The sequence below is a fragment of the Saimiri boliviensis genome, chromosome 6 (genome assembly GCF_048565385.1).
Source record: "Saimiri boliviensis isolate mSaiBol1 chromosome 6, mSaiBol1.pri, whole genome shotgun sequence".
Lineage (NCBI taxonomy): Eukaryota > Metazoa > Chordata > Mammalia > Primates > Cebidae > Saimiri > Saimiri boliviensis.
This window is the reverse complement of record NC_133454.1, coordinates 54942732-54967974: the sequence shown is the minus strand read 5'-3', so window position 1 is coordinate 54967974 and position 25243 is coordinate 54942732. Positions and strand designations below refer to the sequence as shown.

Sequence of the window (25243 nt, the reverse complement as noted above, 5' to 3'; positions counted from 1 at the left end):
GTCAGCAGATGCTGGGATCTTGATTTGGGAGTGTTTGAACCTAGGAAGGGCTCCTACTATATTAGGGGCCATCTATTTCAATGCTTCAACCAGTTTGTAAAGTCCAAGTTTCTGGAAAAAGTCACCCACTTTTTAGTTTAAACATTTCAGTTCTATTTTTGTTTATACAATACACATTTTGGACACTATATTCTTCATCTGGATTCACCAGTTGTTGACTCTACATACACGTTTAAATATACAACCATCCCCCGGTATACACAGGGAGATTGGTTCCAAGATACACGCATACCAAAATCTGCACCATACCATACTCAAGTCCCAAGGTCAGCCCTGCAGAACCTGCATATATTAAAATCAACCTTCTATGTACGTGGGTTTCGCATCTCACAAAAGCAGTATTTTCTATCTTTGTTTGGTTGAAAAACATCCATGTGAAAGTGTACCCACACAGTTAAAGCCCGCATTGTTCAAAGGTCAACTGTATTCTCTCTGTCGAAACATTTATAGGTCAGGTGTTATATCGCCACTTCCAAATGCTTGCGCATACATCTCCTAAGAATCAGGACATTCTCCTATGTGATATGGTTTTCACATACCTAATACACATTTTTTTTCTTTTTAATGGAAATGGGGTTTCACCATGTTGGCCAGGATGGTCTCGATCTCTTGACCTCGTTATCCACCTGCCTCGGCCTCCCAAAGTGCTGGGATTACAGGTGTGAGCCACAATGCCCGGCCTCTAATACACATTTTTTAATGAACTATCTGCTTTTTAACTGCCGGTTTGTGATACTCTCTTGATTCTTGGTTGAAACTCTTGGGGCCGGGCATGGTGGCTCTCACCAGTAATTCAAGAGGTTGAGGTGAGAGGATAGCTTAAGGCCAGGACTTTGAGACCAACCTGGGTGACATAGTGAGACCTTGTCTCTATTAAAACACACACACACAAGGCTGGGCACAGTGACTCACACCTGTAATCTCAGCACTTTGGAAGGCCAAGGTGGGTGGATCACGCAGTCAGGAGTTCAAGATCAGCCTGGCCAAGATGGTGAAAGCCTGTCTTGACTAAAAATACAAAAACAGCCTGGCGTGATGGCAGGCGCCTATAATCCCAGCTACTCAGGAGGCTGAGGCAGAGAACTGCGTGGTCCCAGGAGGTGGAAGTTGCAGGGAACTGAGATTGCGCCATTGTACTGCAGCCTGGATGACAGAGCAAGACTCCATCTTAAAAGAAAAAAAAAAAAAAAAAAACCACTTGGGTGTCTTTATAGACCTATTATGAGCTAAAATACATCTCTCCAGCACATGCTGAATACAGCAAAACCTGCTCTTAGAGCAGAGTGTCATTAACTGGATATGGAGTGACCAGGCTTAGTCTTTGATAAATCAAAGATCTCAACTTTCCCCTCTAATACTTCAGTTACCTTTATGTTACAGGCTTTGTTTCCTAAAGCGCTTTTTCTCAAGACTTCAGATTTAACCCCTTAAAGAGGTGATGTCAGCCAGGCATTATAGCTCACACCTGTAATACCAGCACTTTGGGAGGCCGAGGTGGGCGGATCACAAGGTCAGGAGTTCGAGACCAGCCTGACCAACATGGTGAATGCCTGTCTCTACTAAAAATACAAAAATTAGCCAGGTGTGGTGGCAGGATCCTGTAATCCCAGCTACTCAGGAGGCTGAGGCAGGAGAATCACTTGAACCCAGGAGGCGGAGGTTACAATGAGCTAAGATCGTGCCGTTGCACTCCAGCATGAGCAACAGAGCAAGACTTCGTCTCAAAAAAGAAAAAAGAAAATCTGCCTTCTCTGGTGCACTCAGGACCCATGTCTCCTTTGGTCTCACCTCTTCGTTAGCACTGTTCAGCTTTTCCATTTCTGCCTCTGCTCTTAGAACTAGAAAAGCTGAAGTCTCCACCAGGTGAGCCTGGAGTATTTCATCAGGATTCTTCCTCACTGCCTTCACTGCTCCAGATACTGAAGAATAAAAGCCTGACTCTTCCATCCTTCCAGAGACAGAAGCACCTGCTGTCACTTAAGGCCTGTGTGCTGCTGTCAGACCCACCTCACGGAGGAGGACAGTTGGGAGGCATTTTTCTGAGCATTTTCCAAGAGTGCAGAAGAGGAATTGAAAATAACAGTGACTCAAAACCTGGAATTTCTTCCTGAAGGGCTCAAACTTCCCTGGCCTGCCCTGGGGGTGGCCTGACCCAGGGTGTCATTGGAAATCTTACCCTGATAATTGCCCCCAAGCCACAGGCAAACAGGATCCCCTCAGAATGAAAACATGAGGCTTGTAGTAAAGTGAATGGCTGCACTCTGACTGGTTCTTCGCTGGAGGTAGAAGCAGCTCTGTAATTTTTGTTGTCTTCCACTGGGGAACAGATGGACTCTAGGTGACATGGAGGGCAGGGGCTCCACTCAGGCCCACCACCTTGCTCCCAGCTCTTCAGTAATTAATCTGCGGTGCCTTCTCATCCCCATGGCAACAGGTCCTAGTGTTACACAGACCACAAACACACGAAGGTCTGTCCCCACTCTTGTTGTCCATCAAGCTTTGCCTCCTAGCAACTTGGCTTTCTTCCCTCATTGTTTGCTCGGATCCAGCAGGCCTCTCCCTAGGGGAGGGGCTTCCCCTGCAACTGCCCTTGTGTGACCTTGAACAAGAACCTCCCTCTTTCTGGGCCTCCGTGCCTTGTCCGCAAATTACTGAGATTGGACTTGAGGATCTTGAAGGTCTCCACTCAGGTGGTATTAATCTTTCTAAAGTCACTTTTCCTCTAAATACATGCTCAAGTCCCAAGATAGGAAACTTAGCTCTGGTTCCCTGTTTATAGAATTAATGTTTTTAAGTTACCAATGCTCAGAAAATGCTTATTTCTGTCTATATAGCTTTATATATATATATATATATATATATATATATATATATATTTTTTTTTTTTTTTTTTTTTTTTTGAGACAGAGTCTCACTCTGTCACCCAGGCTGGGAGTAATAATGACTTGATCTCAGCTCACTGCAACCTCCACCTCCCCAGTTCAAGCGATTCTCCTGCCTCAGCCTCCCGAATAGCTGGGATTACAGGCACCCACCACCATACCCAACTACTTTTTGTATTTTTAGTAGAGATGGGATTTCACCATATTGGCCAAGCTGGTCTCAAACTCCTGACCTCAGGTGATCCACCCACCTTGGCCTCCCAAAGTGCTGGGATTACAGGCATAAGCCACCGTACCCAGCCTCTATAAAGCTTTAGAGTCAGATCGTAGAGGTCACCTTGTCCATGATCTCATTTTGGCAGTGAGGATACTGAGCCCTAGAGAAGGCTTGCTCAAGGCCACATAGCATGTCAGAAGCAGAGGCTGGATGGAACCCAAGTATCTTGACTCCCTCCTCAGTTCTCTTTCCATCTGAGTACTCTGCCTTTAGTTTGAATAATTGACAGCATTTTGCAGGACTTTCTGCAAGGAACTGAGCCAAACAGCAATGTGACATTCACACATACCCAACAGCAAAACCACCATGATCTGCCTCCTACCTCGGGCCTAGTAGGTCTGTCTGAGCTGGACACCTCTGAGGGTGCCCATCCTCCATTGCTGTGTGAGCAGAAGCAAGCCCCTGTGCAGGAGGCAGGAGGCAGCAGAGAGAGAGATGCGCATTTACAGCCCTGGTAAGTTACTCAATCTCTCCGAGCCTCCATTTCCTCATCTGTAATCTGGGCATAACATTACCTCTTCAGAGTTGTGAGTGCCAGTTAAGAAAAACAGTGTCTGGCCGGGCGCGGTGCCTCAAGCCTGTAATCCCAGCACTTTGAGAGGCCGAGGCCGGTGGATCACGAGGTCAAGAGATGGAGACCATCCTGGTCAACATGGTGAAACCCCGTCTCTACTAAAAATACAAAAAAATCAGCTGGGCATGGTGGCGCGTGCCTGTAATCCCAGCTACTCAGGAGGCTGAGGCAGGAGAATTGCTTGAACCCAGGAGGCGGAGGTTGCAGTGAGCCGAGATCGCGCCATTGCACTCCAGCCTGGGTAACAAGAGTGAAACTCCGTCTCAAAAAAAAAAAAAAAAGAAAAAGAAAAACAGTGTCTGGCCAGGCACGGTGGCTCATACCTGTAATTCCAACACTTTGGAAGGCCAAGGTGGGCAGATCCCTTTAGCTCAGGAGTTTGAAACCAGCCTGGGTAACATGGCGAAACCCTGTCTCTACAAAAAGTACAAAAATTAGCCAGGCATAGTGCCAGACACCTGTAGTCCCAACCACTTGGGAGGCTGAAGTGGGAGGATCAATTGACGAGGAGGTCGAGGCTGCTGTGAATTGTGGTCACACCACTGCACTCTAGCCTAAGCAACAGAGCAAGACCCTGTCACAAAAACACAAAGGGGAGAGAGAGGAAAGAAAAGGGGAGGGGAGGGGAGGGCAGGGGAGGGGAGGGGAGGGGAAGGGAGGGGAAGGGAGGGGAGGGGAGGGAGGAAGGGAGGAAGGGAGGAGGGAAGGAGGGAAGGAGGGAAGGGAAGGAGGGAATGAGAAAAGGGAGGGAGAAAAGAAGGGAGGGAGGGAGGGAAGGGAAGGGAAGGTGGCTGGCACATAATAAGTACTCAACAACTCAACAAGCGTCAAGCGTCCATTTTCCCTGCTCAACTCCCATTTCCAAGACTATACCATCAAAGCTCCATTAAGACTCTCATGGTGGGTGATCCTCAGCAAAATTTTTTTTTTTTTTTTTTGAGACGGAGTTTCACTCTTGTTACCCAGGCTGGAGTGCAATGGCGCAATCTTGGCTCACTGCAGCCTCCGCCTTCTGGGTTCAAGCAATTCTCCTGCCTCAGCCTCCTGAGTAACTGGGATGACAGGCACGCGCCACCATGCCCAGCTAATTTTTTGTATTTTTAGTAGAGATGGGGTTTCACCACATTGACCAGGATGGTCTCCATCTCTTGACCTCGTGATCCACCCGTCTCGGCCTCCCAAAGTGCTGGGATTACAGGCTTGAGCCACCGCGCCTGACGCAAAATTTTTTTTTAACCAACACTGTCCCTATTTAGCAAATGTTTAATTCCTCTAATCTCTCTGGATGCTTCTACCTTCTTTATCCTGAACAACATACTTGAGATATATAAGTATAGCATTGCCCAAACTCAACAACATGCCCATTAAATAGGCATTCCAAAATCAAGGAATTAGCTTTTCCAATTTCCTGATATTTGGGAGTATCTGTCTCTTGAAGGTAGTAATGGGATTGAGCTGCTATCTCCCAGGCTTCTAAAGACTAGGGAAGCCTCTAATCTCAGCAGTTTGGGAGGCGAGGCAGGAGTTGCTTGAGCCAGGAGTTCGAGACATGGCAACATAGGGAGACCCCTTCTCTACAAAATTAGTGGAGCATGGTGGTGCACACCTGTAGTCCCAGCTTTTCAGGAGGCTTAGGTAGGAGGATTGCTTGAGCCTAGGAGGAGGAGGCTGCAGTGAGCTGTGATCACACTCCAGCCTGGGTGACAGAGCAAGATGCTATCTCAAAAAAACAAAAACAAAAAAAGTGGAAACCAGGACTCCAACAGCTCCAGCTCTGCACCCAACCCTGCTCCTGGGCGGCTGTACAACTTGGGGACAAAGGTCCTTAACTTCCAGGAGCCTCGGTGGCATCCAGAAAATGGGAAGAAAACACCTCCCTCCCCTTGCCGCCAGGGCTGGAATAAGGGTGACATCAGATGGTGAGCTGAGGGGTCTGCAGTGGATTTCACTCTCAGTGTGTTTCACGTGTGGGCTCCCCAACCCTGAGCTGGCCCCCAGCTCCCCTCCTTTCCCCAGAAACTCCTTCATAACGCAGCCAGATGCAGGAGTGCCTGTGCCCGCAGAGTCCTGGGTATAGTCCAGGATGGCCATGGGCAACACCAAAGCAGACAGGCCTCCTGGTCTCCCAGGCCTCCTCCCCTTGGCCTCCCCTCTGTTGTCTCCCCACTCACAGGGGCAGTTCCAAGACCCGGTTCTGACCAAGCTCCTCAGGCCACAGTGCTAAGCCTCTCCTCCTTCCTGGAATTCCCTACCCAACTCCCAAGTTCTGCCTGTTCAAATCCTCTTCAAGCCTCAAACTTTAGACTAAAGGCTCATCTCTTCCAGGAAGTCCTCTTGCTGGCCCCATCAGAGGAAGTCATTGTTTCTTTGGTTTACACGGCATTTAATCTTTGGACTTACAGCCCAGTAAACTGTCTTCATCTCTGTCCGGTGAACCACAGTTCTCAAAAGATTCCCTTACATTCTCTTCTTTTTTTTTTTTTTTTTTTTTTTGAGACAGAGTCCCACTCTGTTGCCCAGGCTAGAGGGCAGTGGCCCGATCTCGGCTTGGCTCACTGTAGCCTCCCCTTCCCGGGTTCAAGCAATTCTCCTGTCTCAGCCTCCCAAGTAGCTGGGACTACAGGCATCCACCACCATGCCCAGCTAATTTTTTTATTTTTAGTACAGATGGGGTTTCACCATGTTGGTCAGGCTGGTCTCGAACTCCTGACCTCAGGTGATCCACCCATCTTGGCCTCCCAAAGTTCTGGGATTACAGGGATGAGCCAGCGTGCCTGGCCACCCACTTACATTCTTAAAAATTATGAAGAACCCCAAAGAACTTTGGTTTGTGTGGGTTCTATCTATTAATATTTAACAAATTAATATTAAAGCTGAGAGAAATTTAAGTATTTTCTTACTAATTTTTAAATAATAAATTTTAATATGATAAACGCTTTACATGCTACCATAATTTTTTTAAAACCACATAATCCTAGCACTTTGGGAGGTTGAGGTAGGAGGGTCACTTGAGTCCAGGAGTTTGAGACCAGCTTGGGAACCATAGTGAGACCCCCATCTCTACTAAAACTATAAGTAAATTAAAAAAAAAAAAAAACTTATGTTTTCTGGAAAAAAAGTAGTAAGAAGGGCAGCGTGGTTTTACAGTTGTGCAGCTCTCTTTAGCATCTGGCTTAATAGAAGGCAGCTGGACTCACGTCTCCTTCAGCATTCAACCCGCTGTCATATCACACGTCACGGAGCGTCTGGAAAACATGAATGAGTATGAAAAAGGCACATCATGTCTTAGGGCTATTATGAGCCTAGTTCTAAGCTCTCAGTCACTCTAAAAGAAGGCCTTGGGCCCCACTTTGAGAACTGTCACAATAGACTAGGGTTCCTTGAGACAAGGGCACCTTGTCCAAGTTGGCTCCATCAGCCCAGTGCCTGGCCAGACCCTGGCACAGCAGCCTCTCTCTCAATGATCACAGCAAGCAAACGACTTCAGAGGGGCAGGCCCCAGGGCGTGGCTCTCCCAGCTCATCCTCCTCAAAGCTCAGCACAGGGCCACTCTGTCCGTGAAGCTGCCCCTGTGGCAAGGCTCTTAACGCTGTGGCAGGGGATCCTTCTCTGTCTCCATCCAGCCAGAATGAGAAGCACTTTGTGGTCTGGGACTGTCTGGTCCTCTTCGAGAACACTCGTCCCTACAACTCCCAGAAAGTCTCTTCCCTAAAGACCAAGTACCCACAGACTTCCAAGGGTCCAGGAAACAGCTTGAGCCCCTAGATAAAGGCAGTCCAAGGCCCTCCAGGGACAAATGGAGAAGAACTTGTGGGTGGAGGCCTCTCCTTTCCTGACTGCAAGGAAAGCAGCCTTGGGATCACAGAATCTGTCCCCTTTGCTTCCGTCCCCACGGGGTTCCTCACTCTGGCCCCGTGTCACTCCCATCCCTCTGCTCCCCAAGCCTCAGCCCCAGTGTGGGGTGAAAGAAGGACATCACTAAAAAACGTGAGCTCGGATCTTTCCAGTCCTAGGCTCAACTCTCATCTCTGCATCTTACCAGCTGTGTGACCTTGGGAAAGTGGCGTAACCTCTCAGAGCCCAGCATCAGCATTTGTAACATGGTGACACTACCTCATAGTTATGAAAGAAAAGAAACTGCATGTAGACCACTTGCCCAGACATTCTACAAATAGTAGCCAGAAGTATGAGGCTATCTCCCCACCTCCCTCCCCGCCAAACCGTCAGCCTAAGTATGGCTAACACAAAACAGATTACCAATCCTTTTCCTTTCCCGAGGACAGCAAGGCTAGGCTGGGATTTTCCAAGAAGGCTTAGCCGATGGAGAAAGAGGCATGAAGTAATCTTGCTTTCAGGGCGTAGGTTTCCTACCACCGTGTGACAGTGACAGCACTGACAGCCAGACTCCGCACCCCAACCCTCCGTAAGACCTAGACACCTTCTCCCCCTTCCCTGTTCTTTCTCCTGTGAGCAGTGCCCTCACCAGCAGGTAATCAAGCACAGTGGTCCATGCAGAGGGGGAGGGGCACACACTAACACACCTGAGCACCTGAGTTAGTGTGATGGGAACAGCTTGGTAGACACCACCTTGTACCTGGGAAGGTCAGAGATCAAGTAGACAGAGGATAGGAGAATATTATTCAGTGCCTGCTGTGTACCCAGATGTTCCCGTGCTGGATCAACTCATCTCTGAAACCAGGTAAGTTAAAGCCCCTTCCTCCCTTAAGAGCCACCAATGATGAAAGCGCCAACCCACCCCCCAGTCTGCAGTGGGGGAAGAAGCCCCTTCTGGAGCTCAGCCTGGGTGCCCAGGATGAGACAGGAGAAGGGGCCAAGAATCGCTCCACCTGTGCCCTCCCCCAGCTCTGCACCTGGCATATCTCGGTGCCTGCCGGACATGGCATAGAATTACGGTTCCACAACTTCAGCCTGGAGGCTCAGGATGAGTGCAGGTTTGACTACGTGGAGGTGTATGAGACCAGCAGCTCAGGGGCCTTCAGCCTGCTGGGCAGGTAGGGGAGCCGGGGAAGAGCCACGGATAACTCCATCCTTACTGTCTGCCGCTCCCTCCACGTCGGCCCAGCACACTCCCCAGCTGTGGGCTTAGGGGTTGCAGGAATGAGCAGCCACTCCCCCGGCTCATACCGTGTTCTCTCCTTGTCCTGATCACACCGGTGATCTACCAGGGCTTCCAAAGACACAGCCTGGCCAATGCCCTGTCACCCTGGTGGGGAGAAAATGTGGGCAGCTGGTTTGTCCACCCCCTCCACCCTCCTTCTCTCTTTCTCAAACCACCCAAGGCTCCCTTCTGCCTGCCACTTCTCTCCCCTCCCAGCACCCCCCAACGACGTGCTCACTCAGTGCCTTGGGTGATGGGGATGAAGAGCTCCCCTCATCACATCCCCGCACAGGGCACCTAATTTCCTCTACTGGGTGTTCTCAGCCATCGCCTGTGCCTTTAAGAGCTGCCACCCTGTGCCAGGGACTTGACCTCAGCATCCTCAGCTGAGTTGGATTAAGGGACCATTTCATGCTTTGTGAATTTCTTCTGGCTGCCGTCCCATCCCCTACACAGAAATAGACTAGCCCGTAGGCCAAACCACTCTACCAAGGACAGCCCAAGAGTTGATCTAGCCTGGCAGCCTTTTCCCTCCGGTAGTAGAAGCTGCCCCTTTGATTGGGGTTTGTGGTCAGAGAGTGGGCCCTTGGGGGTCTTGGGCTATCACAGGAACTCTAGAAAGCCATGCAGAGCCTCTGGCCATGAAGGACTACTCAGATGTCATCCTCTATGTGGAGGCAACAGAGTCGAGCAAGGTAAGGGCCACACAGAATCGCGCTCCCAAGTCCCAGCACCCCAGTGCTCACCGCTGCCCTCAGCCCTCAAGTCTCTCCCTTCCAGACTGAGTTCTGCAATCCTGCCTTCGAGCCTGAGTCTGGACCACCCTGCCCTCCCGCAGCCTTCCCAGAGGATGCCAGATACAGCGTCCCAGCTCCCTGGCACGGTAACCACCCCAGGGGGTGACATGGGGGAGGACAGAGAGGTCCAGGAGCCAAGGACAGCATGAGGAATGCCTAACAGAAGGGGCCCTCAAAATCCCACCTGCCGGCCCGCAGGTCGGCACCCTCGAGGGCTGCAGCCAGACTGCCGTTTCTCCTGGCTCTGCATGCTCCTGCTCGCTAGCCTGCTGCTCCTGCTGCTGGGGCTGCTGGTGGCCATCATCCTGGCCCGTAAGTACCCAGGGTCTGCTTGAAAGGAGGGCTTTGGAATACAGCCCCATGAGCTGCTCTCCCAGCCTCCCGGGATCCAGCTCCTCTGAATGCCGCCCTCCATCTTCCCGCCTTTAGAGCTGCAGGCTGCACCCCCAAACGGGACCTCCCATAGCCCACTGCCTGCCGGAGGCCTTACCACCACCATCCCCACCATCACCAACTCCCAGGCAGCTGGGACCCCTAAAGGACAGCAGGAGGCAGGCGTGAGCCCCTCCCCACAGTCCGGTGAGTACTCAGGGCGGATCTTCTGGGAGAAGAGCCCAAGATGATGGGGTGGGGTGAGGGGAGGGTGAGGAAGAGGCACCTTGGGGAATAAAGGACCGCTCTCCTTTTGACCTCTGAACTCTAACCTCCATCTCTGCAGCCTGTGGAGGCCTCCTCTCTGGCCCAAGGGGCTTCTTCAGCAGCCCTAACTACCCAGACCCTTACCCCTCCAACGCCCACTGCGTGTGGCATATCCAGGTAGCCACAGATCATACGATCCAGCTCAAGATTGAAGCCCTCAGCATAGAAAGTGTGGCCTCTTGCCCTTTTGATCGCTTGGAAATCTCCCCTGAGCCTGAAGGCCCCCTCCTCAGGTATGTCCCTCTGTCCCCAGGACCTCCCACCCTGTCCTGAACCACCATCTAAAGGGCCGAACTGGGGAGTGACACCCAGTGAGAAACTGAGAGACTAGATCTCTGGACCCAGTTCTGCCACCAGCTTGCTGTTTGCCATGAGGAAGATCACTCCCTCTCTCTGATCTGTTTCCTAGTCTGTAACACGGAGCTCCCGCCTATCTTCCAATGAGTAAATGCTACAAGGATAAATGTGCAGGTGCTAGGAAGGTCAGAGCTCCCTGGGACATTAGAGGAGCCTTTTTGACCCCACGGTCACCAGTTTGGGGATTGAGAAAATAAGACAGCAGGGCTCAGATGAGCTCCTCTCTGGCTGGCCCTGCTCTCAGAGGCCCCATCACCCCCAACCTGGCTTCTTGCAGGGTTTGTGGGAGGTTGCCTCCCCCCACGCTAAACACCAATGCCAGCCACCTCCTGGTGGCCTTCATCTCTGACAGCAGTGTGGAAGGATTTGGTTTCCATGCCTGGTACCAGGCTGTGGCCCTGGGGCATGGTGAGTGTGTTCCCACCATGGCCCTAGCTGCCTGTTGAGTGTCCACTTTCTTCCCCTCCACCCACTCCCAGCCCTGCCAAAGGGGTGGAGACTCTGGGCATCCCTGACTCCTGATGCCCACACCCAGGGAGCTGTGCCCATGATGAGTTCCACTGCGACCAGCTCATCTGCCTGCTGCCTGACTCAGTGTGTGATGGTTTTGCCAATTGCGCCGACGGCAGTGATGAAACCAATTGCAGTGCCAAGTTCTCGGGTACGGGGCAGGCATGAGGGGGTCCTCTCTTCAGGCATCTGATCCGGGTTCAAGCTGGGGCCTCCAGCTCTGGGCCAGCCTCAAACCAGGGCCTCTGCCAGCATTTCCTGCTTGGTCATTCTTTGGCCCAGAGCTTGTTTCCCAAGGGCTTGGCCAAAACTGGCTCTGTGATCACTGCCAGCGCTACTGGATGGAGGCACAGATCTAGCAAACTCATGAGCCCTTCCACCTCTCTACAGGGTGTGGGGGGAATCTGACTGGGCTCCAGGGCACTTTCTCCACTCCCAGCTACCTGCAGCAGTACCCTCACCAGCAGGTAAGCACAGTGCTCCATGCAGAGGGGGAGGGGCACACACGACGTGCCTGAGACCCCGAGTTAGTGTGATGGAAACAGCATGGTAGACACTACCTTGTACTTGGGAAGGTCAGAGATAAAGCAGATGGGGAATAGGGGAATATTATTCAGTGCCTACTGTGTATCCAGATGTTCCAATGCTGGGTCAACTCATCTCTGAAACCAGGTAAGTTAAAGCCCCTTCCTCTATTAAGAGCCACCAATGATGAAAGTGCCAACCCACCCCCCAGTCTGCAGTGGGGGAAGAAGCCCCTTCTGGAGCTCAGCCTGGGTGCCCAGGATGAGACAGGAGAAGGGGCCACGAATCGCTCCACCTGTGCCCTCCCCCAGCTCTGCACCTGGCATATCTCAGTGCCTGCCGGACACGGCATAGAATTACAGTTCCACAACTTCAGCCTGGAGGCTCAGGATGAGTGCAAGTTTGACTACGTGGAGGTGTATGAGATCAGCAGCTCAGGGGCCTTCAGCCTCCTAGGCAGGTATGGGAGCCGGGGAAGAGCCGCAGATAACTCCATCCTTACTGTCTGCCACCCCCCGCTTCCTCCACATGGGCCCAGCACATTCCCCAGCTGCATTGTCTTCTGCTACTCCAGGCCGGGGATCTCTTCACCATCACCCTAAAAACAGCTCTCACCTCAAAACCTTCACCCCAAATCTCCCTGCCCCAGTTCCTCCCCACCAGAAGGGGCCACTTCCACCTCCCCTACAAACTCTCGTTGATTTTTCTTTTGCTTCTTTTTTTGAGGCAGAGTCTCGCTCTGTCGCCCAGGTGGGAGTGCGGTAGTGCCACCATGGCTCACTGCAGCCTCCACTCCCAGGTTCAAGTGCGCCTTCCACCTCGGCCTCCTAAGTAGCTGGGACCACAGGCACATGCCACCATGTTCAGATAATTTTTTTTTTAAATTTTTTTGTAAAGACAAGGTCTCCCTGTATCACCCAGGCTGGTTTCGAACCCCTAGGCTCAAGTGATCCTCCCACCTTGGCCTCCCAAAATGCTGGGATTACAGGCTTGAGCCACAATGCCAGGCTGCTTCACTGATTTTTTTCCCCATCTCGAAGTGGCTCAAGTGCAAGCAGTTTGTTTCATGCTTTGCCTGCTGAATATGTGTGTCTTCCTCACCAGACCCTAACCCGGTGTCTCTCGTCACCTTTGGCACCGTCCAGGGCTCCCAGCTCAGAGCCAGACCTGTGGGAGGCTGCAATGCCCCCTCAGTCAGCCAGGGCTGGTGCCCAGAACTGCTGTCTGCTTTGGGCAGGTTCTGTGGAGCAGAGCCACCCGCCCTCCTCGTGTCTTCGCACCATGAGCTGGCTGTGCTCTTTAGGACAGATCATGGCATCAGCAGTGGAGGCTTCTCAGCCACCTACCTGGCCTTCAATACCACAGAGAGTAGGTGCCCCTGGGCAAGTGGGTGTTGGCAGCAGAGGCACCTGCAGGGGGACAGAGAAGGGCTCTGGACCCTGGTCAAGACATTGTGTGGGTACTGGGGTGTAGGTGTGCCCCCGGGCACTGCCATGCCCCTTGTGCCTGCAGACCGCTGTGGACCCAGTGAGCTCTCCTGCCAGGCTGGAGGGTGTAAGGGTGTGCAGTGGATGTGTGACCTGTGGAGAGACTGCGCCGATGGCAGCGATGACAACTGCAGCAGCCCTTTGTTCCCACCCCCAGGTGAGAAATCTGCCCCTGGGGACCCTGAGCAGGGCCTGCAGGGGCGAGCAGGCTGGATGCCCACCTCACAGAACCCTGCTGCGTACTGTGTGGTATCCCAGGCCATCCTCCCTGAGGGGGCAGGGCCAGCTGGCCTCACCATCCTGACTCTGGGGCCACTTCTCAGAGTCCTGGAAGCCACTGGTGGCTGGTGGTGGCAACAGCCCTGAGTGTCACCCCAAGGGAAATGGGAATCTGGGAATCAGTGGTTGGGGTTTCAAGAACCAGTCCCTTCTGTCACCCAGAGCCCCTTTCCACAGCCCACCCCAAAGATGAAGGCATGCTCTTACACAGAGCAGGGGACTTTCTTCCCAGTGCCCAAGTGGTCCCTGCAAATGCAAGTGCCCCATGTTCCCTGAGATCAAAGAGGTCCCTGTGGGATGCCCCGGGCTGGAGAGTAACACTGGAGCAGGATATCAGGGATGGCAGGGATCCTCACTGTGTACACCCTCTCTCCTTGTTATCCTCCGTCGGAGCCACATACACACAGGACCAAGTGATTCGGTGACTTGCCACAGGCCACACAGCCAGTGAGCAGTTCCCACAGTGGCCCTCCTCCACCCCTACAGAGCTGGCCTGTGAGCCTGTCCAGGTGGAGATGTGCCTCGGTCTGAGCTACAACACCACGGCCTTCCCTAACATCTGGGTGGGCATGGCCACCCAGGAGGAGGTGGTGGAGGTCCTCAGCGGTTACAAGGTCTCTAGGCAGAGGGAAAGAGGGTGAGCTGGGAGGGGACGGAACCTGGGAGCAGGTGCCTGAAGGCCACTCTCCCTCCACAGAGCCTGACAAGCCTGCCCTGCTACCAGAATTTCCGGAGGCTCCTGTGTGGGCTGCTTGTGCCCCGCTGCACCCCACTAGGCAGTGTTCTGCCCCCTTGCCGCTCTGTCTGCCAGGAAGCAGAGCACCAGTGCCAGTCTGGCCTAGCACTACTGGGCACCCCCTGGCCCTTCAACTGCAACAGGCTGCCAGAGGCAGCTGGCCTGGAAGCTTGTGCCCAGCCGTGACCCTGAAGCTGGCCCCTGCCCTCTTCCTGCCCATCCTCCTTTGCCAGGCAGGGTTGGCAGGCAGGGGAACAAAGGAAGGGGCACCAGAAGGGTCTCTACCCATCTTCTCTGGGGCTCCCAGGGAGGGGGCAGAGGCATCCTCGACTGGGGGTCATGGGACCCTCCCACCCTCCCTGCTCCTTCCTGTCCCCTTCCTGTCCCCAGGTTGCTGACTGGCCCCACACTGGGTCACTGGACAATTGAGACTGCTTCCTATCCAGGCCTCTGACCCTGACTTCCCATCTCTGCCTCTCCGCCTTTCCATCAGCTTTTTCAGCGTCTCTATTGCCTGCCTTCTGACCAATAAAAATGTACCAAGCATCTACACATGCGGCAGGCCCTGTCCTAGGCCCTGGGAATCCAACTGGCCGTCTGCCTCTAGAACTCTCCACCCTCATCTCTCTGCTTATTTCTCTCGGGAAGGGGGTCTGATCTTTGGTCTCTGCCACAGTCCAGCCTCTCCTCTGGCCGCTGGGAACCAGTGGTGCCCTATATGTCTGTCTCTCGAGGTTCTGCCTCTCTGTGCCCGGCTCAAGTCTCTCTCCCCCTCCTTTCTCCCCCCAAACTTTGGCCGGCCGCCGGGCGACACCACGAGTTATTTCCCAGCTATTTCCCGGTCCGGGAGCTCCTGGCCCCTGAACAACTGGTTTCCTCTTGGAGTCTGGGAGGAGGAGAGCGGAGCCGGCAGGGAGCGAACCAGGACCGGGGTGACCTCGGGGAAGGGGGCGCCTGGCCGGGGAGAAGCGCGGGGGCGGGGGCACCGCCAACTGGAGGGTCCGGAGTAGGTAGCACCCCCGAAGGAGGCCACTGGGGAGCCGGGAGGGGGGTGAGTCCGGCGGAGGAGAGGAAAGGGACTGGGGAGGAGACAGTGGGAAAAGCTGGCGCGGGCCAGCAGTGCGAGGGAAAGCTGGCCGCTCCTGCCCGCTCTCGCCTGCCTGGCTCACCGAGTGCTCGGGCCCGCGGGCACTCAGCCTCAGGGGCACGGCAGTGGGGTGGGGACCAACTGGGCCGCGCCGGGGTGGGGAGCGAGGCAGGCCCCAAGATTCCGGGTCCCGACTCCAGTCCTGCCTAGCCCACAGACTGCCAGAGGACCCCGGCGTCCGGGCTCCCGGTGCCAACGCCATGAGGCCGCTCCTCGTCCTGCTGCTCCTGGGCCTGGCGGCCGGCTCGCCCCCGCTGGACGACAACAAGATCCCCAGCCTGTGCCCGGGGCACCCCGGCCTTCCAGGCACGCCGGGCCACCATGGCAGCCAGGGCTTGCCCGGCCGCGATGGCCGCGACGGCCGCGACGGCGCTCCCGGGGCTCCAGGCGAGAAAGGCGAGGGCGGGAGGCCGGGTAAGAAGGCACCGCCGCGGCTCTCGGTGGCGACGTCCGAGCAGGCGCGGCTGCGACTCCCGCTCCCGGTGTCCGGGGCTCCCGCCAGGGGGCGCCACTCCCTGCGCTTTGCAGTCCCGCGCGGGGGAGGGGAGGCCCAGGCGGCGGAGGCCCCCTTGGCCAGCCCCCCAGTTCTGCCCTCTACCTGCAGGAAGGGGTAGGGGAGGAACCCGTGCGGGAGGCGGCGCTGGGTGAAGGGCAGGCCGGGGCGGGGAGGGGGACGGTGACCTTAGAGTCGGCGCCCCGCCGCGGGCCGACCCGGCCGCTGCGCTCACCCTGCCGCCCCGCTTACCCCGTAGGACTGCCGGGGCCGCGAGGGGAGCCCGGGCCGCGAGGAGAGGCGGGACCCGCGGGGCCCACCGGGCCTGTCGGGGAGTGCTCGGTGCCTCCGCGCTCCGCCTTCAGCGCCAAGCGCTCGGAGAGCCGGGTGCCTCCGCCGTCTGACGCGCCCCTGCCCTTCGACCGTGTGCTGGTGAACGAGCAGGGACATTACGACGCCGTCACCGGCAAATTCACCTGCCAGGTGCCTGGGGTCTACTACTTCGCCGTCCATGCCACCGTCTACCGGGCCAGCCTGCAGTTTGACCTGATGAAGAATGGCCAATCTATCGCCTCTTTCTTCCAGTTTTTCGGGGGGTGGCCCAAGCCAGCCTCGCTCTCAGGGGGCGCCATGGTGAGGCTGGAGCCCGAGGACCAAGTGTGGGTGCAGGTGGGCGTAGGTGACTACATTGGCATCTATGCCAGCATCAAGACAGACAGCACCTTCTCCGGATTTCTGGTGTACTCTGACTGGCACAGCTCCCCGGTCTTCGCTTAGTGCCCACTGCAAAGTAAGCTGACGGTCTCACTCTTAGGAGGAGGGCGTGACGCTGACAACCAGGTCATCCAGGAGGGCTGGCCCCCCTGGAATATTGTGAATGACTAGGGAGGTGGGGCAGGGGCCTCTCCGTCCTGCTGCTGGCAAGGAACAGGGACAGTGGCTGAGATGAGGTCTGGCAGCACGGGGCAGTGGCTGGATTTCTGTCCAAGACCAGAGGAGTGTGCTGTGCTGGCAAGTGTGGGTCCCCCAGTTGCTCTGGCCCAGGAGCCCAGGCTGGGGTGCTTTCTTCCTGGTCCTCTGCTTCTCTGGATCCTCCCCCTCCCTCCTGCTCCTGGGGCCGGCCCTTTTCTCAGAGATCACTCAATAAATCTAAGAACCTCCTACAGCTCCAGCCTTTCTTCTTTAGTGGTGGGGGTTCCCTGTTTCTGGGATCATGGGTGGAGGGGGTGCTCAGGCAGAAGGGAGGATTCTTGGATGAAATAGAGATACAGGGCAGATATACAGGAAGCCGGCCCAGGGGAATGAGAGGCTGCTCCTCAGAACCGCCACCTAGGTTGTGAACAGCAGGAGTCTGACAGCGAGATGACTTCCTGCGATGGGGCTCCAGCCACCCTGAAAAAGGGGCACTTTTTCTAATTCAAAGGTGCCAAGTGAACCACATGAGGGCTGCCTGCACCACACATACCCCTGCCCTTATCCAACAAAAAAGAGCCGAGGACCCTTCATCCATGGCTGCTCTGGCTGCTTGCCCGGTTCCCAGATGACTGGAAAGCTATTGCTCTGTAAACCGAGTGAGTGGCACCCCTAGCATCTAGAGATGAGTAGTTTCTGAGATGACCACAAGGGGGTGCCCTGACCCCAGAATGCCACAGGGACCCTGGGTACCTTGGACTCCTGACTATGGGTGGTGAGGGGGAGGAGGGGTATTGAGGTCGGCCAAAGGAATTCCAGATGCGGGTGGAGGAAAAGGGGGGTCCTTTACTCCCAACTCAGGAAGTTTATCTTCTATCATAAAATGTTTATCCCCACATTAAACAGAGACTGGAAGGAGCCGGGCCTCCCCTTGAGCAGCTCCCTGTCCCAGATTGAGGGAAGAGCATGTGCCAAGCCCTCCCCGGGCCTCCTCGTTCTGAGGGGGAGATGAGAAGCCCTTCCCGACTGCACTGGGCATAGCCTGGGTGGGCCGAGCCACTGTGTCTGAGGCTAGCCACAAAGCCCCGCAAGGCTCCCCGCCCAGGGTCCACCCCCAACCCAATGACTAACAAACCAGGACTGGCCAGCCCCATCTGCACAGCCTCAAACCAAGGAGGGGGGCCTCTCCTCAGAGTTTCTTTTTTTTCTTTTTTCTTTTTTTGCTTCTTTTGGCTATAAGCAATCCTCAGAGTTTCTTCGTGAGCTACCGGCATCCCCTTCCTGAAGGCAGTCCCAGGCACTGTGCTCCCATAAAGAAACAATTATGGCGGAGTGCCCCTGCTCTTCCCCTGATCATGTGTGAGGGCAGACAAGGCCAATGGGGGCTGAGCCCCAAATGTGAGCTAGAGACAGGCCTCAGGCAGCCTCCACCAGGAGGTACCACAGCCACACTCCAGCCCAGCCCTGCACCAGACCCCATGCCAAGACACACAGAGACAAGCACCAGCTCCTCCTGAGATCTGAGGGTAGCCTGAACTCCAGGCAGCAGGAACCCCATGCTCCCTCCCAGGAAGACTGGCCCAGAGGAAAAGCTGGGAAGGTTGACTCAAGGGTTGAGATAGTTCACATTCTTCTCTACGCGGGCTTAATTTGGCAAAAATGGAAAAAACACAGAAGGCTTTTCGAAAGCCACGTGTGCAAGGGACAAATCAGAAGGGATGAGAGCTCAGAGCCATGCCTGGCACGCACTCTCCCTGACACAGTCTTCCCATACTATCTTAGCTCATGGCCTGTCCCCCCTCTAAAGCCCAGGTACCCTCACAGACCACACTTCTGACTGTCAGGCCTGAAGGACCCTGATGCAGTCTGTTGCCGTGACCAACTGCTCCCTTGCAAGGATGCACAGAGACTATCAGAGCTGTCAAGAGAACTTTATTCATTGGAAACGGCCAGAGATCCCTCAGGAAGCTAGCTGCAAGCCCCTGGGCTCTGGTCCCTTGTGTTTGGACCCTAGTGAAATGTGCAGTCTGCCCTCTCCAACGCCAGGGAGAGACAGAGAGGAATGCCATTTTTCTGTGTAATGTGGGAGTGAAAGGGAATGAGAAATCTGGTTATCCCTCTTGAGACTCCCAGTGAGCTGAGGTGCTGGAGGGCACGTGGCCCCAAAGCCAGGTACAGATGCACCCCCTGACCCCAGGGGTAAACTCGAGTCCAGCTTTTAAATCAGGTTGGGAGGGAGCCTCATCAGATAATGACAGCCAGAGGTGGCTCCGAGGGCACCTGAGAGATACTATCCTCAAAGCCTATCAGGGCACAGGGGCTCTGGCTGAACACAAAGGTTCAAGATCATCCCAAGGCCCCTGAGTTGTTAAAACACCCAAGTGACACTGATGTACTGTGGCTGCAAAAGCTGGATAGGAAGTGTGAAGGAGGCAGGAAAAAGACCTACAAATCCCCAAGAGAAAAACCAGAAGCAGACAGGGGTAACCCCAGAGGCATCTGGGTGGGCCCAGGGCAGGCTGGAGAAGCCCACAGCAAACAGTCTCAGGGCCCTTGCATAGTGACATACTCACCACCCTCAGCATCGAAGGGACCCACTGGGTTAGAAGAAGCTATGTTACCCTGCCCCCGCCCAGATCATTGTCCTCCATCTCGATGTCCTGGAAATATGGCTTGGAGGCTTGGCAGGACAGCCACAGGGTTAGGAAGGGATTCAGACCAGGACCCGGAGATGAGGTGTTAATGCTGTCCTAGCGTGAGTGCCTGCGTGGAGCGTGGAGCGTGGAGGGATGGGCAGGCAGGGAAGGAGTCTTCAGAGGTAGACATTAAGGGTCTGCAGGATGCCACGGCGGCAGAGCGGGCAGTTGCGGTGGTAGACGGGGTGGCGCATCAGGATTTCAGTGCAGGCCTGGCACAGGCACAGATGCCGGCAGGGCAGGAGCAACACCGTCTTGCTCTGGTCCTGGCAGATGACACACTTCTTCCGCTCCTCTTGCTCCTTCAGCAACTTCCATGGGTCTTGCCCACCTGGAGGCTCCTCCTCGTTGAGCCTCTCTCGGCCCCTGGCAGGTGTCATTCTGATGGTCCTGACCTCCTCCTCTTCTGCCTCTGATCTGCGCCCCGCTTCAGGAATAGCATCCTGTCTCCGGGTCCTAACTGAGAACACCCTCATAGGGTCACCCTGGGGAGCTCCAGGTGCCCCTCCCCGGTTTGGCCAGCTCGCCAGCTGCAGGCTGCGGCTCCAAACGCGGCGCCAGGCCTCCGAGCCCAGTGCCAGGCGAGAGAGCCGCATGACATCCTCTCGAAGACGGTGGTAGGATGGCCGGGCATGGAGCTGGCCGAGTGCCTGGGTAGCCAGCCTCAGGGTGAAGTCCGGGTGCAACACAGTCACTGTCACTGCCAACACACAAGCTAGCAACACCAGGCCAGTGAGGTTGACAAGCACGAAGCTAGCCAGGAGGCGGGCAGCTGAGGCCAGAAGCTCCAGGGCTAGCTGGCAGGGGGTCCAAAGGAGGATGACCATGGCCACAGCACTGCTCGAAATGTGGGCTAGGAAGGCAGCCACTACGTCTGTCATCCTCCACAGAGGCCCTGTTACTGCATCCCACAGGGCCAGCACCAGGGAAAAGAGGTTCTGAGTGCCAATGAGGCAGATGTTGACCAGGCTGTTGATCACATAAGCCACCAGGCTCATTGCAATGGCACAGATGTCACAGGCCTGGCGCAGCAAAGCATGGCCACTGGAGACCACATTGAGGACGCCCCGGTGTAGTATCTCCCGGCTCCGCAGTGCTCCGTGAGAGGCCAGGTGCCCAAGGAGCTTTAGGCTCTCCAAGCCAGAGCAGCAGCTATAGAGCAGGGTACACAAGGCCTGCAAGCCCCCACATGTGAACCGGACCAAGGCTTCGATCAAGGCCAGCAATGAAAGCAGAACTCCGCGGCCCAAGTGCAGAAGACTCGTCAGTACCGTGTGCGGCAGGTTGTAGATGAAGGCCAGGAGCCAGGCCAGGGAAGCCAGGAGGGAGGACACCAGCAGGAAGTTGAGGTCCAACACCAAGGTCAGCACGTCCAGCACCAGGCCCACCCCATTCACTACCAGGTACACTGCCTCCATGATAGGGCTATGGAGGTCAGTCCAAAAGGAAGTCGGGCTCCTCGGTTGGGAGGTTGTCAAGGTTGTGAATATTTTAGGCGGTCTGGAATTAGTTTGGAAGGAAAATTAGCAGTCTCCGACCCAGGGGGTACCAAGAATCCGAGGAAGAAGTGAGTAAGAGGGAAGTGGAGTCTTGGCAGAGGGCAAGGGGACCAGGCGCCAGTCCAAGAGTCCAGGTTTTGAAGACGAGCTGTTTGGGAGGGAAAAGGCCAAACATCTCTAAAGCGAAGGCGAGCCCAGGCTGTAAGAACGACCTCAGCTTTGGATGCCTGGTATGACGAACCACCGCCGGGCAATGGGTCGGACCGGGAGGAGACCGGGAACGGATGGAATGGGATCGGCTCGGGTCGGGCCGGGGCCGGGTGGGGTCGACGCTGCCTGGGCGCAGGCTCGCGGTCCAGCTACGCAGGTGCCCCTGTCCCCGCCCGGCCCCCGTCCTCCAGCTAGCGGCACTTTGCACCCAAAAGGGGAGTGGGAGAGGCAGTCAGCTTCAGCAAACCCCAAGCGCGGCCTCTACTCCGCAGGGCGCCGCCATCTTGAGTGCAAAAGGGTGGAGCCAGAGGCGTGACGAGGAGGGAGGAACGACAAACTCCAGCCAATCGGTGAGGGCCAACCGTACCAACGTCGAGCACTCATTGGCCCGTTTGAATAGCGCCCGAACATATTTACCTCCCAAAGGAAAGGACAGGCGACAGACTAAATCCCCTCCCCCTTGAGGCGGGGATTGGTTTGTTGACGGGTAGCGTCGGAATACGCCCTCCGAGCCCCGCCCTCTAAAAGAGTAGCGCCTTGGACTTTCCGCAGTTTAGGAACTCTTCTTTCTCCTGGCCTCTGAACGCGAGCTTTTTTGAGGGACTTGGGTCGGAGGTCACAGCCTCTGGGCTGGGCTTTGGGTTAGCACCCCCTTCGCAGCCTTCTCAGATCCGTCTCCTCGTCCTCATTTGTTTATTAATCTATTCTATCGTTTATTAAGCTCCTACAGTGCATTGAGCTAACAAAAAAATAAGTTTAAGACAGTGCCTGCGGTTCACAAGGGAAAGCAGATTACTACAGGGGATTCCCAAACTGCTACTCCAAACTTTCCTTACCAGGTTTTTCAGCATCTCGGATGATTACTCCATTGTCCTTGAGAAAAGGAGACTACAGATTTTGGAACAGCTCAGCTTCCTACCCTGGATCTTATTGTTCAATTGAACAATCTAGTTAGATGTGTACGCCTGGGCAGCTCCAGGGTCCTCGAGAGCCGTCCTTTAATACTCAAACAACAGTCAAAATATATTTGAACCCAGCACTTTGGGAGGCCTAGGGGAGTGGATCACCTGAGGTCGGGAGATAACCTGAAGTCAGGAGTTCGAGACCAGCCTGGGCAACATGGAGAAACCCCGTCTCTCCTAAAAATACAAAAATTAGCCGGGCATGATGGTGTGTGCCTGTAATCCCAGCTACTCAGGAGGCTGAGGCAGGAGAATCACTTGAACCCAGGAGGCGGAGGTTGTGGTGAGCAGAGATCACACCATTGCACTCCAGCCTGGGCAACAAGAGTGAAACTCTGTCTCAAAAAAGAAAAAGAAAAAAATATATACGTGTATGTGTGTGTGTGTGTGTGTGTGTGTAGTGTGTATGTGTGCACACTACACACACACACACCCCATCTCAAATATATTGGGAATTCTGGTGTTGTCTACTAACTCCAAGGATACTTAGCAGACTCAGCAGACTTGTCTTTCCGTTGGTCACCTTTGCTGAATTTCCTACTTGGGCTGAATTCTCCATCTCTACTCTGGGCTCCTGAAAGTGTTCGTCCCCCTTCACTCTGCTCTGAACACTGCCTCGGAGTCCTTCATTTCCCAAAGCATCACTGATAAGAAGCCGAAGTTTCTTTTCATTTCAGCGGAGCGTGGCGGCAAGATGGCCATGCAAATTTCTAAGAAGCGGAAGTTTTGTCACTGATGGCATCTTCAAAGCTGAACTGAATGAGTTTCTTACTCGGGAACTGGCTGAAGATGGCTACTCTGGAGTTGAGATGCGAGTTACACCAACCAGGACAGAAATCATTATCTTAGCCACCAGAACACAGAATGTTCTTGGTGAGAAAGGCCAGGGGATTCGAGAGCTGACTGCTGTAGTTCAGAAGAGGTTTGGCTTTCCAGAGGGCAGTGTAGAGCTTTATGCTGGAAAGGTGGCCACTAGAGGTCTGTGCGCAATTGCTCAGGCAGAGTCTCTGCGTTACAAACTCCTGGGAGGGCTTGCTGTGTGCAGGGCCTGCTGTGGTGTGCTGCAGTTCATCATGGAGAGCGGGGCCAAAGGCTGCGAGGTTGTGGTGTCTGGGAAACTCCGAGGACAGAGGGCTAAATCCACGAAGTTTGTGGATGGCCTGATGATCCGCAGCGGAGACCCTGTTAACTACTATGTTGACACTGCCGTGCACCATGTGTTGCTCAGACAGGGTGTGCTGGACATCAAAGTGAAGATCATGCTGCCCTGGGACCCAGCTGGTAAAATTGGCCCTAAGAAGCCTCTGCCTGACCATGTGAGCATTGTGGAACCCAAAGATGAGATACTGCCTACCACCCCCATCTCAGAACAGAAGGGTGGGAAGCCAGAGTCGCCTGCCATGCCCCAGCCAGTCCCCACAACATAACAGGGTCTCCTTGGCAGCTGCATTCTGAAGTCTGGATGTTGCTCTGTAACGACCTTTAATAAAATATTGTACAGGCCGGGCGTGGTGGCTCACGCCTGTAATCCCAGCACTTTGGGAGGCAGAGGCAGGTGGATCACGAGGTCAAGAGATCGAGACCATCCTGGTCAACATGGTGAAACCCCGTCTCTACTAAAAATACAAAGAATTAGCTGGGCATGGTGGCACGTGCCTGTAATCCCAGCTACTCGGGAGGCTGAGGCAGGAGAATTACCTGAACCCAGGAGGCGGAGGTTGCGGTGAGCCGAGATCGCGCCATTGCACTCCAGCCTGGGTAACAAGAGCGAAACTCCATCTCAAAAAAAAAAAAAAAAAAAAAAAAAAATATATATATATATATATATAGTACAAAGGCAAAAAAACAAACAAACAAAAAAGAAGCTGAAGTGTGCAGCAAACCTTTACTGAGGTCTTGGGGTGGCAGTAGGAGCTACACTATAGTGCAGAGGAAGGAGTGCAGAAGCTAAAACTCCTCTGGCTTCTTCCTACGCTTTCTCCCTGGCTGCTCCCAGGCCCTGCCCAGGTTATGGCTTGCTGGGTTGTGATGTGTTGCTGATGTTTTTATTTCCCCACCTGCATCCTCCCCGCAGTGTCAAATCTTGGAGAATGTGTCCACCTCCCTTTCAAGATACTTGATCCCATCATCCATACCAGCTCCTCTTCAGGGATCGTACCTGTCCAGTGAACACTATCCTGTTATTAATCAGTCTTCCTGCAGCACTTGACGCCACTGGCCGCTTCCTTGCTGGGCCTCAGAGGCATTACGCTTTCCTATATTCTTTCTGTTTCCCTCATAGCCTCCTCTCCTGTATACACAATGATTTCTAAATTTGTGTTTTCAGCCTGAACCTCTCCTACAAAGTTCAGCCTCCAACTGCTTCCTGGACCGGACAGTTGTTCCTGGGTTTCCCACTGGTGCTTCCTACTCAATGTGTCCAAAATCAAAACTTGACAAATGTGCTGTGCCTGCACTGTGTGCCATTAACTGGTCAGTTTTTCACACCAAGAAGCATATAAAGGCCTTCTCAGAGTTGGCAGGCTCCTCTAAGAGAGTATTTCCATTCGTTTAGGACCAAGACCTCCCCTTCGAGTGATCTGAGACTCACTAATCCAAAGCCATCTTTAATGAGCCACAAGCCTCGACTCCCAGGAAACCCAGCTGGTAATCCTGCTTTGGGCAGTGACAAAGACTCCAACTGGCTTTCGGGAGGAAGTTCAAATTGTTTAACAATGTTAGTCCCAGGAATTGAGAAGAAAATAAGCCAGATATTGAGAGAGCTGAACACCTAGAAGCCCTATCTTTGCAGTATTTTCTAACGGAAGATGTAGTGTAAAGCCTCTGGCGGCAGTTGGTTTCTGCTGTTGTGCTAACCTCAGGGTTTTTGTTTTGCTCAGCGAAAGATTCCAGCTGGGACAATAGAAGGGCTTTTTAGAGGCTATGAAGTGTTGAGGATTAAGAGATTGGAAACAAACAGAAAAGAATGTCGAATTCAGGGGTTCTGTTTTGTGCTTTGTGTGTGTTATGGCCCTCCCCATCA

General features: G+C 54.3%; 3 protein-coding genes and 1 pseudogene across 5 annotated transcripts; 3 read left to right on the top strand and 1 right to left on the bottom strand.

Moving 5' to 3' along the window:
* Positions 1 to 9524: 9524 nt before the first annotated feature.
* MFRP (membrane frizzled-related protein) lies at positions 9525 to 14618 on the top strand. The gene is made up of 13 exons (XM_003923598.4): positions 9525 to 9607; positions 9693 to 9795; positions 9908 to 10021; positions 10139 to 10288; positions 10428 to 10641; positions 11043 to 11173; positions 11301 to 11426; positions 11666 to 11742; positions 12112 to 12260; positions 13038 to 13168; positions 13313 to 13444; positions 14053 to 14180; positions 14264 to 14618. The coding sequence occupies exons 1-13, from the start codon at positions 9554 to 9556 to the stop codon at positions 14486 to 14488; spliced, it is 1734 nt and encodes a 577-aa protein (XP_003923647.3). The 5' UTR covers positions 9525 to 9553; the 3' UTR covers positions 14489 to 14618.
* A 201-nt stretch (positions 14619 to 14819) lies between these two features.
* Positions 14820 to 17107, top strand: C1QTNF5 (C1q and TNF related 5). 3 transcript variants are annotated; one of them, XM_010334436.3, is made up of 3 exons: positions 14820 to 15312; positions 15600 to 15863; positions 16202 to 17107. In XM_010334436.3, exons 1-3 carry the CDS (start codon positions 15021 to 15023, stop codon positions 16717 to 16719), a joined length of 1074 nt encoding a protein of 357 aa, XP_010332738.2. In that variant the 5' UTR covers positions 14820 to 15020; the 3' UTR covers positions 16720 to 17107. The 3 variants fall into 3 exon arrangements, with proteins under 3 accessions (XP_010332738.2, XP_003923649.1, XP_074256831.1); XM_003923600.3 differs by having other exon boundaries at positions 15224 to 15308; XM_074400730.1 differs by lacking the exon at positions 14820 to 15312 and adding an exon at positions 15336 to 15353.
* Positions 17108 to 18764: 1657 nt separating this feature from the next.
* RNF26 (ring finger protein 26) lies at positions 18765 to 21552 on the bottom strand. Its single transcript, XM_003923599.4, has one exon. The coding sequence runs from the start codon at positions 20966 to 20968 to the stop codon at positions 19667 to 19669; it is 1302 nt and encodes a 433-aa protein (XP_003923648.3). The 5' UTR covers positions 20969 to 21552; the 3' UTR covers positions 18765 to 19666.
* Positions 21553 to 22915: 1363 nt separating this feature from the next.
* Positions 22916 to 23721, top strand: LOC101045644 (small ribosomal subunit protein uS3-like; annotated as a pseudogene).
* The last annotated feature ends 1522 nt before the right edge of the window (positions 23722 to 25243 follow it).

Excerpts from the sequence above, each read along its gene's own strand:
- MFRP (XM_003923598.4), top strand. The coding sequence starts at position 9,554 with ATGAAGGACTACTCAGATGTCATCCTCTATGTGGAGGCAACAGAGTCG. Across the intron at positions 10,642-11,042 it reads CCTGAAGGCCCCCTCCTCAG|GGTTTGTGGGAGGTTGCCTC; the intron begins GTATGTCCCTCT and ends GGCTTCTTGCAG. Across the intron at positions 13,169-13,312 it reads GGCCTTCAATACCACAGAGA|ACCGCTGTGGACCCAGTGAG; the intron begins GTAGGTGCCCCT and ends TTGTGCCTGCAG.
- C1QTNF5 (XM_010334436.3), top strand. The coding sequence starts at position 15,021 with ATGTCTGTCTCTCGAGGTTCTGCCTCTCTGTGCCCGGCTCAAGTCTCT. Across the intron at positions 15,313-15,599 it reads AACTGGAGGGTCCGGAGTAG|CCCACAGACTGCCAGAGGAC; the intron begins GTAGCACCCCCG and ends AGTCCTGCCTAG. Across the intron at positions 15,864-16,201 it reads AGGCGAGGGCGGGAGGCCGG|GACTGCCGGGGCCGCGAGGG; the intron begins GTAAGAAGGCAC and ends CTTACCCCGTAG.
- RNF26 (XM_003923599.4), bottom strand. The coding sequence starts at position 20,968 with ATGGAGGCAGTGTACCTGGTAGTGAATGGGGTGGGCCTGGTGCTGGAC.